We start from the raw sequence: 12547 nt of genomic DNA, 5'->3' as shown, positions 1-12547 counted from the left end.
CTGCATAGGATGCTGCAAGCCTGGGATGGCCCTTCAGAGAGTCAAATTGAAGCACCAGGACTTGGCTCTAGGTATGACCTAACCTCAGAAGAAATACTGGGTGAGGAAACTCCTTAGCTGAAGCTGTTCCAGGAAGCAGAAATAAAAGAGTCCTGCGTTGGTAGTGTCCTTGGCGGCTTGGAAATTAGGCTTTTAATGTCAAAGAGAGACTTTAGAAGCTTACAGATGAAATCAGGTGCGTTCAGGGTGCTATGACTGTAATGTCTGCTCTGAAGATCCGGCAAAAGGGTGAGTGTGGTGAACTGTTGACTCACAGAGAAATAAAACAGAATACCATAAACAGAGGAGTAAATTTTTCAGCCTCATTCATAAAAACGCTTCAAATTAAACATCAGGGAAATGTCTATCAGCCTCATTATAGAAATAACATGTAGGAAGCTTGACAATACCAATGATTAATCTGTGCCAGCATGTGGGAAATAAACACATATTGTCACGGGTGTGTTCATTGGTCCAAGCATTTGGAGAGCAGCTTGACAGTCTGCAGTGGAAAGTGCAAAAATCCTTCAGCCAGCAATGCCTCTTTCCATGTGTAGCAAAGAGAAAAATCTCACACATTGTGCTGCAAGAAGAAATATGTGAAGGAAATGTCTTTGCAACATTATCCGTAATTGTGAAAAAAAATGGAAATAGCATAACTATTTCTCAGGAGAAAAATGGACAACTAAATCCCAGTTTAACAAATGAACTACAGCCGGGTGTTGGTGGTGCACGCCTTTAATCCCAGCACTTGGGAGGCAGAGGCAGGCGGAACTCTGAGAGTTCGAGGCCAGCCTGATCTACAAGAGCTAGTTCTAGGACAGGCTAAAAAAACTACAGATGAAACCCTGTCTCGAAAAACAAACAAACAAAAAAACAAATGAACTAGAATCAACAAATATGCCCACAAGTATAGTGTAAGAAAAAGTTGCCAAAGAGATTGCATGTGCTTCCACAATGTAAATATCCAAAGCACATGTATAAAATGTATGTTGTTTATGGATGACTACATGTGTATATAAGTAAAAAAAAAAAACACACACACAACTTTAGCCTGATTCACAACAGATACAAAAGCACATTAAGCAAAGTGTTGTACCTTTATAATGCAGGCATGGTGGGTCCATATTATTAATAAACAGGAAAGTTAATTGTTAAAGATTTAGCCCATACACTCAATGCACAGTTTTATTTGTGCCTGTAGAAAATGTGGAGGTTTTAAGAAATAGTTAATGTACATGCCACATATTATTTATTGAGGATTCCACATGTGTCTGAAATCTCTGGCTCTTTAAAATAGGATGCTGCCCCAACAGAGTCTCTATTGAACTGGCAAGACTACGAAGGCCGCACACCTCTTCACTTCGCGGTCGCCGATGGAAACCTGACGGTGGTGGATGTCTTGACCTCCTATGAAAGCTGCAACATAACATCCTATGATAACTTATTTCGAACCCCACTCCACTGGGCAGCCTTACTAGGTATGTTCTGCTCTAAGTCAGAAGATCAGTGGAAAGTCCTGTGCCTCCACATCTCCTGTGGGCTCCCTCCTCCCTAATTGATATGCTCAATTATTTCATAACCTGGCTCCTGCTGTTGCATGCTTTAGATGTGGTAACATAAACTAATTCTCTATTAAATACTGGTTTTTAATTCAACATTATATCTTAAGTTTTTACTTTTATTACAAAGGAATGAAAATTCATTGACAAGATATGAATATAATGTAACCTGTCTTCACACTCATGACAGTTATGTGGGCAAAGGAGGGCATTCATTTGACACTGTATTCAGCCCTTGAACTTGATTTTCTTTCTTTATACCTGTCTTGTAACCTTTCAGGGATCACTTTTTTTGATGAGAGAGTAGGTATGTGTCTTGTATGTATGGTTGTGTCAGATTATTTGAAGGATTACAACCTGGGACTTTTTCTCTTTTATGAAGTAGTTTAATAACTTATAGTCATTATTTTATTAAAAAGTATTATTTTTCTATTATTTAGATATTACTAGTATTTTCAGAGTGTTTTTTTCTTCATATTTTCCTGCCCGCTTTGTTTCCCCTTGTGATGATGTCACTCAGCTTCGGCTCGAGCTTCGGCTCTCGCCTGGTGTTAAGGTGACAGTGTGGGTTCAGTTGTGACGGCTTTTCAACTCATCAAAGTCATGTTTATCCATAAGAGTCAAGAACAAGACCTCTCCTGTTCCTTCCGCATATGATGTGAGTTGTGCCCTTCCAACTCATTACTCCTTTGGTGTGTGCTCACAGTCAGGGTTGACTATTGTTAGCATCTTGGTCTTAAGTTGCACACAATCTGTTTTAAAGTGATTTCATACTTGCATGCAGCTTTTATGTCATATTTATAATTGTTATTTAGGGTTCCTTTCAAAGTGTGTTTTCATCTCACCCTTTTCCTCTAGAATGTGAATGCACTTCACAAATTTGCCTCCACCTCACTAAATTTGCTTTGTTCTATAAATTCTGATTTTATTATTCCTGCTACATAGGTTCTCATTTCAACAGTATTTTCATTCTCATCTGCCTCCCATTTTTCCTTTTAACTTCATTTTATTTCCTTTTATTCTTTCTATCACGTTTTCATGCAGCCTGTTTCCTTCTTAGGGTTCTTTCTCCCTCTCATTTCATAGACGCCATCTCTTTCTGCACTAACTTGAAGACGCCTAACAATTTCTCGACTTTGCTCTGGGCCTTCTTGAGACCACTCCTGAGGTATGCTCTTCATCCTTCTTCCCTGCCTGTAGTGTGTTATCCTCGAGTCTTTACTGAATTTTCCTCTTTGCTCCTTAGACAAAATGAGATGTGTTTAGATTGATGCTCTTTGCATGGATTGGCACCGGCCTGTATTTAGATTAGGAAGACTCCTTAAACCCCATGTGTGGGGCGAGTCGATGAGCACAACCCCCAGACAGGTCCCTTTTCCTGCTTCCACCCAGCGCAGCCTTGCTCAGAGGGCTCCTCCACCATGGCATCTCCTTCCTTGCCTGGTGCCGCACATGCTCTGTTAGAGAGTAAAAAAGGTCTTCCTAGGTTTACTAGCCCTCTTTGTTGTGTTGTGTTGTGCTGTGCTGTGCTGTGCCGTTGTGGTTTTTGAGACAGGATTACCAGAGGATATCCTAGCACTTGCCCAGGAGCCCAGGCTGGTCTCAGTTTTTCAGTCCTCTTGCCTGAGCCTTGAAGTGAGGGTTTACAGGCACATAATTCTTTGGCCGCTTGTAGAGCTCCACCTTCATAGAACCAGTTTTTTCAGACTATAGACTGCTAGCCCATGCCGCTTCACAGTACCTGCTCCCTCCTACTGTGGAGTTTGAAATCAGTGCTTTGATAGTAAAAGACTAAGGGAGAGTCATGGTAGGATGGTTCGGAGGCCTCAGCAGCAGAACCTTAGCCTGGTAGACAGTGAAGCCAAGAAGCCCAAGAGGCAGTGCCTAAGCCCGGCACTTATCACCACTGTGCTTTTCCTCCCTAATGAAGCCCCTTGATTTCAGTGTCTCAGCTTTCCCTTCTTTCTACCCCATCATAGTGTGCAGGGGAGACAGTGGAAGGGGCTGCACTGGGAGCTGTTTGAAACCATTTTAAATGCTACTGAGTACTAGTAATTTTTCTTTCTTTTTCTTAAAATGGGTTAAAAATGGACTTACCCCTTTGTGCGAGATAACTAACTTGTGTCTGTTCTCAGGCCATGCGCAGATTGTCCATCTCCTTTTAGAAAGAAACAAGTCTGGAACTATCCCTTCCGACAGCCAAGGAGCCACACCCTTGCACTATGCAGCTCAGAGTAACTTTGCTGTAAGTTGTGGTTCCCTTTTCTCTTAATAAAATGTTTTATTTTGATATAATTGTACATTCATATGCAGTTATAAGAAATACTATGCCATGATCCCTTGCCCCCTTCCATCAGCCTTTACTAACAAGAGATGGAGTGCAGTATGACAAGAGGTTGACACTGAGCTAATTGAAGCTGCAGCATTCTGATGGGCACACGTGTACCTGTGTCGATGGAGTGATTGCTGTGAACCATTGTCAGTCTGTCAGTGCCGTGTGCGGGCGATGGTCTGTGTGTTTGGAAGGTTGTTAAGTCACTTGCAAGCTTATGCAGCTTTACTTAAACACTTGGTATAACTTTTTGCTTTATGGTGAATGTACTGCATTATTATTCTGTGACTTTTATAGAACTAGGGACATTTAGTATTCAGAAACCCTATAATTGTCCTGCAAGCTGTGCAGCAAGGCTTTGGAGCTGGAAAAACCAACTACTGGAATCCCAACTGTGCAGATTGCTAGCTGTGTGACCTCACACAACTTTCTTAGCCTCTCTGAGTATAAGCTTCTTCATAGATAGTATAAGGATACCTATATGTCTTCCTTCGGAACTGCTGGAAAGATTAGCGCAAATCCATGGCAAGTGTCTACTGCACCTGGCGTAGAGCTGGTGTCCACACAGACCCTGTTTCTATGGATTATGTTCTTATGAGAGCAGGTGTTCAAACACAGACTACATTCTTATGATTCATAGTAATGATTATGAATTGTGTACATCTGAGAAGGCCACAGTGTGAATTATTGTTTCTAGAAATCATGAGAATTATCAAAAGTTCTTACCTGATAGTCCTTCATGGATCACAGTTTATTCTTGTCCGTTATGTGCTGGGTTCGCTCAGCAGCGTGATGGTGCCGACTGACACAGAAGAGGCCACTGCTGGCTTCCTGCCTTCCTCATGGATGTCCAGGGAAACTCACAATCGTTCTGACCTGGGCAGAGCCTAATTCCCACTTTTTGACCTCAGTGTTCTGCTAAATGTCTCATTTTCATTCCCTTCTCACTCTCTGAAGAAGTCAGTTTGATCCTGTCTTATCTGCTAGTGATTTTATTTTCTTTCTTTTAAATAGGTCAGAAACTGCTGGGTGTCCTTTCTCTGTGATGAGTACACTGTGTGTCTGCTCTCGGGATGGGCACAGGCTGTCTGTGTACTCACAGTCTTTCCTTCTTGGCCTCCCTAAAACATTACTCAGTGCACCACCTAGAGTTTGGCAAACCATTATCTTTTATTTTCTCAGAGAAGTAGTTCTTTCTCATCACGGAGAGGAAGTCACATGGCCAAGCTGGTGGTCTATGGAAATGAACACTCAGTACACAGCTCAGTACATCCTGGGGGGGGTCATGGCATTTCACACGGGTCCCATGATCGTGAACCAGATTTCAGACCCCAGCTTTAATGCAGAACCAGTAATTAAATACTTTCAATGGGAGCAAAAGAGAATGGTGGCACATTGCAGGTGTTTGCTTTAGATGGTCTGCCATCTAAAGTCCAGAGTTGATTTTTAATAATTATGTACATTTTCTATGCTCTATTTCAAGCCCATTGATTACTTTGACTTCTGTTAACTCCATATAAGGTTGCTATTTTCTTTTTGAAAAATACCAAAAATAAACAAGCAGAATTAGGAAATAGTTTTAAAATTAGGAAGCCATATCATGCCTTGGGCAGACTGCTGGGATTTCCTGTTTTACTTCTGTTCCTGTACCTGTCTCCAGTATTTATGTGGTTGCAAACCTATGCTACTTCCAGGGTAAAACAAGGACTAAATTAGATGAGACTTTAAATTTATTCTTTTTCTTATTGTTGTATGGTGTGGGTGTTCCCTCTGCAGGTTTGTCTGTACCAGGTGGCTGCTGGTGCCCTTGCAGGGCAGAGTAGGACACTCGATTATCTAGGAGTGGACTTCCTGATGGCTCCGAGTCTCGGTGCAGGTGCTGGGAACTGAGCCCGGCAGCTACTGCTCTCGACTGCTGAGTTACCTCTCTAGCCCCTGTGCTTTCTGTGAAGTATTAAGACTCAGCTGCAGAAATTTCTCTCTGAAACCCTTTGGATTCATTCAAGCAATAGTTTTCTGATCTTCCTAGAAAACTGAGCTTTAGAAGAGATTATTTCCAGTGCAGAAAAACTAACTAGGTACCAGACGCTAAGATGCTCAGCTACACAGCACTTAGCTTAGGGAGCAGCATAGCAAGGCCCTGGATTTGATCACCGCCCAGAAGACAACAGTAACCAAACTGCCGGGCATTATTAGGCCTGACTGCCCAGGGTCCCCATTTTTCCATTATTCCAGATGCAGGACCTTGAAAATAGGAATAGCTAAGTAAATTTATTTAAATGAGTTGAATGCTGCATTTCACAGTAACTTTTGATCAATAATCAACAAATGTAGTAACCATCTCAAGATTTTTAATAATGTAATACACAGTGAGACAAACTGTTTGCCTTCTCTAGAGGCATGCTTAAGTATCTGGGTGTTATAGGACAGTATACAAGAAAAGGTGTAGCTTAGTGTTGGTCTTGGTGCCAGACACTTTTAAGTCTTCTGATTTTCATTTCTGTCAGTGCCCTTAAAATCTCTAAAGCTTAAAGAAACTCCTTCTCAATTGTTTTATTCTTCTCCTGTCTTGATCTTTTAAAATTATTTCATGTTCTTTGATAGTTTCACTCATCCCACCTTTTCTTGCTCAAGTCCTTCTTCCTAGTAAGTTCCCTCTCTATGGCCATGTTGTCTGTGTGCAACACACTGAGTTTAAACTGGGCGTCCTGCATGAATGAGAAGTTGGTTACGAGAACATGGGCAGCTTACCACTGGCTACATTAATAAGGAGAGTGACACTTGCTCCCCCAGCCGGTGGTCCCTCGGAGGGGTGGAGCCTCACAAGCCCTGCTCCCTTCATGATAAATGTTGACGGGCCCAGTCCTGTGCTGGCAACCACTGCTGGGAAGTTACGCATACGTCAGCCTTAGTCATGTCCGGAAGACACTGTTGGGCAGCAGCCCTCACCAACCTATGGCTCTTATAATCTTTTTACCTCCACTTCGCCAGCGTTCCCAGGGGGAGGGGGCGGGGTCACCATTCTCAAATTTACAGAGGTTGAATGAGAAAATTAAATAATGTTTCTGAGGTGTTATAGAAACTAAAAGTAATATATAAGGAAAGAAGATCATAATTTTCTATGGAAACAGAGGTTTTATTACACATAAAAAGACAACAGCAGAAATCCTTGGCTTCTTTATGGAATCACCTCTAGCAGATGCTTTATTGCTGTGGAGAATGTACCCACTGCTGCGGTGTTTCAGATGAGGTTTTCTTACAGGAAACAGTGAAAGTGTTTTTAAAGCATCCTTCAGTGAAAGACGACCCTGACCTGGAGGGAAGAACGTCCTTCATGTGGGCAGCAGGGAAAGGCAGTGATGACGTTCTCAGAACTATGCTGAGTCTAAACTCTGACATCGACATTAACATGGCAGACAAGTACGGAGGCACAGGTGGGGACTGGCACATGGACTCAGCCTGCTTCAGATGCCAAAGGTGCTATCAGATTTATAAGACATAACTTGAGATCATTGTTCCTAAGATAATATTGTTTGACTTAGCTTTTCACTTGTTAAGCTTGAGATTGCCAGGATCTTACTCCAAAGGCTTTATTTCTTCTAATTATTGTGGCTAAAATTAGTATATCTACCAGGTGAATCTTAGCATCTGGTTTATAGCTTTGGCTGCACATTAAACACAAGATAGAAACTTGTCTCTTCACTGACTTCCATATAAAAACTATGGAAATGTGGAATTGTGCATAGTTGGGGTTGGAGAGATAACTCAGTGGGTAAAGCCCTCGTTATGCAAGTGTGAGGACCAGAAAAAGTGAGTGAGCTGGGAGGCTCACCAGTAATCCCTCTGCGTGGGATGTGGAGACAAGGAAACAACAGAGCAAACTGGCTAGCCGGACTAGCCAAAAATGTGACCTCCAGAGTTAGTGAGAGACCCTGCCTCAGTATGCAAGTAGAACACAATCAAGAAAGACAGCAAAGTCAACTTTGATCCTCAGCACATGTGTGCACACACATGTGTGTATACCTGAACACATACATATACAAAAAAACTGCATATTTAGTAGCTTCTACCATTTCAAATTGTGTTTCTAAGGGGATGCACATCTCTAGATGTATTCTCAAATGTATGTGTATGTGTGTGTCTCTCTTCGGTTTTTTGGTTTTTCGAGACAGGGTTTCTCTATAAATTTGGACCCTGTCCTTAACTAGCTCTTGTAGACCAGTCTGGCCTCGAACTCACAGAGATCCGCCTACCTCTGCTTCCCAAGTGCTGGGCTTAAAGGCGTACGCCGCCGCCACCACCACCACCGGCTCAAGTCTCATTTTTCTCAAGCTTGAGTAGCATGTCTCCATACTGATGTCCTCCATCTAAGAGAACGTCCTGTAGCTCTAGAACCTTCACTGCTCTGCAGCCTCCCATCAGTTTCTCACCAGACTCTTGCTTTAGATTTTTTTATTAAAAGGGCCCGGTCACTATGTGTTAGTTGCAAAGAGGTGTGGATTTTAGCATCCAGGTGAACATGAAGTCTCTCTTTTGTCTGAAATCCCAATTGCAAGTCAGAAGGAAAAGAAAATCACCAGCACAACACTGAGTATGCCAGGCCTCAGCATCCACGCACACACCCACAGCAGCACGTATACGTCCAGAGAAAGGGAGGTTTGGATCGCATTTAGCCACAATCAGGTGGAAATCCTAAGTGGAAGAAAGAAAAACATACTTAAAGTTAAAAGGAAAAGTCGTTTTGAAATTTTATTAGTTACTTTGGCCTCTTTTGTTTTTTTAGCTTTACATGCTGCTGCCTTGTCTGGCCATGTCCGCACTGTGAAGTTATTGTTGGACAATGATGCTCAAGTAGATGCTACTGACGTCATGAAACATACTCCACTCTTCCGAGCCTGTGAGATGGGACACAAAGATGTGATTCAGACACTTATTAAAGGTTGGTTGATACAAGAACTTCTATTAGGACTCACACAAAAGGTAGGCATTCTAGCACGCTTTATGTGAAACATGTTTAATTCACACACAGAGCCTCGGAGCAGACAGTTGAGGAAGAGTGCCCATGTGCAACAGAAAACTCTGCCTATACTTGTAGCTCACCTGTTGGTGAACATTTGATTTCAGAATAATCACTTTGCTCCCACACCCCCAGTTTCATTTGCTGAAAGAGAGTGACTCCCCACCTCTCCAGAACTTAAGGGATACTCTAAAGCTCTGCCAGACAGTGTAGAATACATAGAGGGCATTGTTGGGTCTTTAATCTTCTGTTCCTTCTGATGAATGCTGTCTATGTTCGACATTTTCACTGCAGTTTTGCTTTGCTAGGCGGAGCAAGGGTAGATCTGGTTGACCAAGATGGACACTCACTTCTCCACTGGGCAGCGCTGGGGGGAAATGCCGATGTCTGCCAGATACTGATTGAAAACAAGATCAACCCAAACGTGCAGGATTATGCAGGAAGAACGCCTCTGCAGTGTGCTGCATACGGAGGGTACATCAACTGCATGGCTGTGCTCATGGAAAACAGCGCAGACCCCAACATCCAAGACAAAGAGGTAGAAACTCAGGGTTTCTGTGCCGCCAGCTCCCTGTGCAGAGCTTTCTCCTTCGCTATGAATTGGGTAGAACAGTTTATCGCTTGGAGAGAGACGGCCTTCATTTGTCAGTGTTCTCTTCCAGGGCGCATCAATATCTGTATGCTGTTTAACATGTGCAACACTAGGAATAATTTTTAAAATGTTTATAAAATATATGCATACACACACACACACACACACGACCTTACAAACTACCTTTTGTTTGCTTAAAATTAGCACCGGCATTTTCTCAGCTGATATATAATCTTTCTCATAATCATAACTGCTTGATACCCTAAAATGCCAAGAGCTTTATATTCAGCACTAGTTCATTCAGCCCTCACAGCGATCCTATAAAGTAGTTACTGTCCTACCCCACTTCCCAGCTGAGGACACTAGAACTTCAGTAATTACCCTGTGGTGATACCAGTTGAGAACAGGGAGCCTTTAACCCAAACTCAAGAGTTTAGTAATTAGCTCCCGAAACAGGACACTTCTCTACTGTTTCCAGAATCATCTTGAATTTATCTTTCTTCTTTTGGATTGCTCCCTTAGAATAATCAATCCCTCTGAATAGATTACAGAATCAAAGAAACAAGTGCTATACAGTGTGATCAGTTGTGTGTGTGTGTGTGTGTGTTCTATCAGAATCCTAAGATAGTTAAATTCATATTTCCTTCGCTGTGCAGTAAGTACAGTCTCTCTCAGTTTACCTAGAGGGCTGGCCTAACTCTAAATGCTAGCATAAGTCATGTTTTCCAAGTCAGAAAATAGATTCTCCATTATCTTCAGAAATTTTCTCCCAAGGTTGTTATTTTATGTAAAAATAATATGAGTAGCTGGCAAGATAGCTGAGGAGGGGGAAGAGACAACCGACTCCTGAAGCTGTCTGCAGGATGGAACAGATGTGCACATATGCTAACTAAATAGATATATAAATGCAATAAATGCTTCTCAAAATTAAAAGTAGCATAAGGTAAAGTATGTAAACTATGGTCCTTGTCCCTATATTAGTAGGAATGTATTGTTTATAATTTAGCATATCTTTTGTGTTTTGCCAAGTGGGCAGTTTCTTACATACTTTATAGCAACCTTCTAGTTCTATTCAGTTTTATATGTAGCATTTTGCAATCATTTGTTTAGAACTATGTAGGATCTCTCAGATGGTTCTGAATAGAATTGGTGATGCTAACACTCTTGAACTTATTCTGACTTCTCAGAGATCCGGCTTCCAATACTTCACCATTGTATGATGAACCACTGTATTTCTGGTTGTTAAGAACTTTTAAAAATCATAGTTAGAGCCAGGCAGTGGTGGTGCACACCTTTAATCCCAGCACTCGGGAGGCAGAGGCAGGCGGATCTCTGTGAGTTCAGGGCCAGCCTAGCGTACAAAATGAGTTCCAGCACAGCCAGGACTGTTACACAGAGAAACCCTGCCTTGAAAAACCAGCAATACCACTTTTCAGTATATACCCAAAGGATGATCAATCGTACCTCAAGGCCATGTGCTCAACTATGTTCATAGCAGCATTGTTTGTCATAGCAGAACCTGGAAACAATCTAAATGCTCCTTAGCCAAAGAATGGATAACGGAAATGTGGAACATTTACACAGTGGAGTACTACACAGCAGAAAAAATAATGACATCTTGCGATTTGCAGGCAAATGGATGGAGCAGAAAACATCATATTAAGTGAGGTAACCCAGACCCAGAAAGACAAATATCATATGTACTCACTCATAAGTGGCTTTTAGACATAAAGCAAAGAAAACCAGCTTACAATTCATAATCCCAGAGAACCTAGACAACAATGAGGACCCTAAGAGAGACGTACATGGATCTAATCTACATGAGAAGTAGAAAAAGGCAAGATCTCCTGAGTAAATTGGGAGCATGGGGACCATGGGAGAGAGTAGAAGGGGAGGGCAAAGTAAGGGAGGGGAGTAGAGAAAAATGTAGGGCTCAATAAAATCGATTTTTAAAAAATCCTACATCTTAAAAAATAAAAATAAATAAAAAGAATTAAAGTTGGAAAGATTTTAAAGCAAAAACAATCATAGTTAGATTTATATGAAATACTTTATACAACTACTAACGTGGTCCCATCTTTTTCATCTCTCTTCTGTTGATAAAGTGGGTCGTGTCAACTGAATCTTGTTCTGATGTTAAACCTACCTTACACTTACAGAGTAAACCTCACTTACAGTATAGTATTACTATTATATGTGGGGGGAATTTACTTGCTAATCTTTTAAGGCTTTGTATCTTATATTCATAATCTCCCTTTCTTATTTCTTGTGTTTGTGTAGGGAAGAGTTTCTGACCTTATAGAAAAGACTAGAAAGTATTCCCTCTTCAGGAATTTGCATGAGACAGATACTACGTCTTCCTTAAGTGTATGGAATAATTTTGTTGTTGAAGTCCACTGGTCATGGAAATTTTCTTAATGCATAATTTGTTAATGACCAGTCCAGCTTGTTAGTGGCTGTTAGACTATTCTGTTTCCTAATAATTTTTTTTCAACTTTGGTAAGTGCACTTTGTTGGGAATTTTTTATCCATTTTATTTAAAATTTCAGTTGTATTTATAAAAAGATGATTGTATCTGCACTTATCTATATTATGTTTTAGGACTTATAGCTATTTCCCCATTAAGTGTATACATTGGTAATATGTATTTTCTCTCTCCTTTTTTTCTTTAAACTTTCCACCTGTCTTTTTCAACCCTTCCAAGGACATCTGTCTTTGCTGATTTTCAGCATTTTAAGCCTATTTGCTTTTTGAGTGGTGTTTGCTCTCATCTTTTTTTTTTTTCTGCCTCCTCTTTCCCTCAGGTTTGATTTACTCTTGGTTTGGTGGGCAAGTACTGGTGTTAAGACAAGGTCTTCTGAACCGAAGCCTGGCCTTGAGCTTGCTGTATAGCCACCTCTCTGTTGAACTCTTGTTCCTCCCATCCTCACCTCCTGAGTCCCCAGTGCTAGGATTATAGGTGCTCCCTTTGAAAAATTATTTTCTTTTAAAGACAGAATCCCACC

At 41.3% G+C, this 12547-nt stretch overlaps 1 protein-coding gene across 3 annotated transcripts in view; it reads left to right on the top strand.

Moving 5' to 3' along the window:
- Invs (inversin) overlaps positions 1-12547 on the top strand; it is a 160992-nt gene that overhangs the window by 112406 nt on the left and 36039 nt on the right. For all 3 annotated transcript variants that reach the window (XM_087897127.1, XM_087897129.1, XM_087897128.1), the window contains 5 exons: positions 1340-1520; positions 3737-3846; positions 7196-7367; positions 8717-8872; positions 9259-9488. In XM_087897127.1, the coding sequence (XP_087753253.1) occupies positions 1340-1520; positions 3737-3846; positions 7196-7367; positions 8717-8872; positions 9259-9488 (849 nt within the window). The remainder of the gene's footprint in view (positions 1-1339; positions 1521-3736; positions 3847-7195; positions 7368-8716; positions 8873-9258; positions 9489-12547) is intronic.

The sequence above is a fragment of the Myodes glareolus genome, chromosome 16, assembly GCF_982192425.1.
Source record: "Myodes glareolus chromosome 16, mMyoGla1.1, whole genome shotgun sequence".
NCBI classification, from domain to species: domain Eukaryota; kingdom Metazoa; phylum Chordata; class Mammalia; order Rodentia; family Cricetidae; genus Myodes; species Myodes glareolus.
Note: the sequence above shows the minus strand (reverse complement) of the source record. Positions and strands in the feature narration are given on the sequence as shown.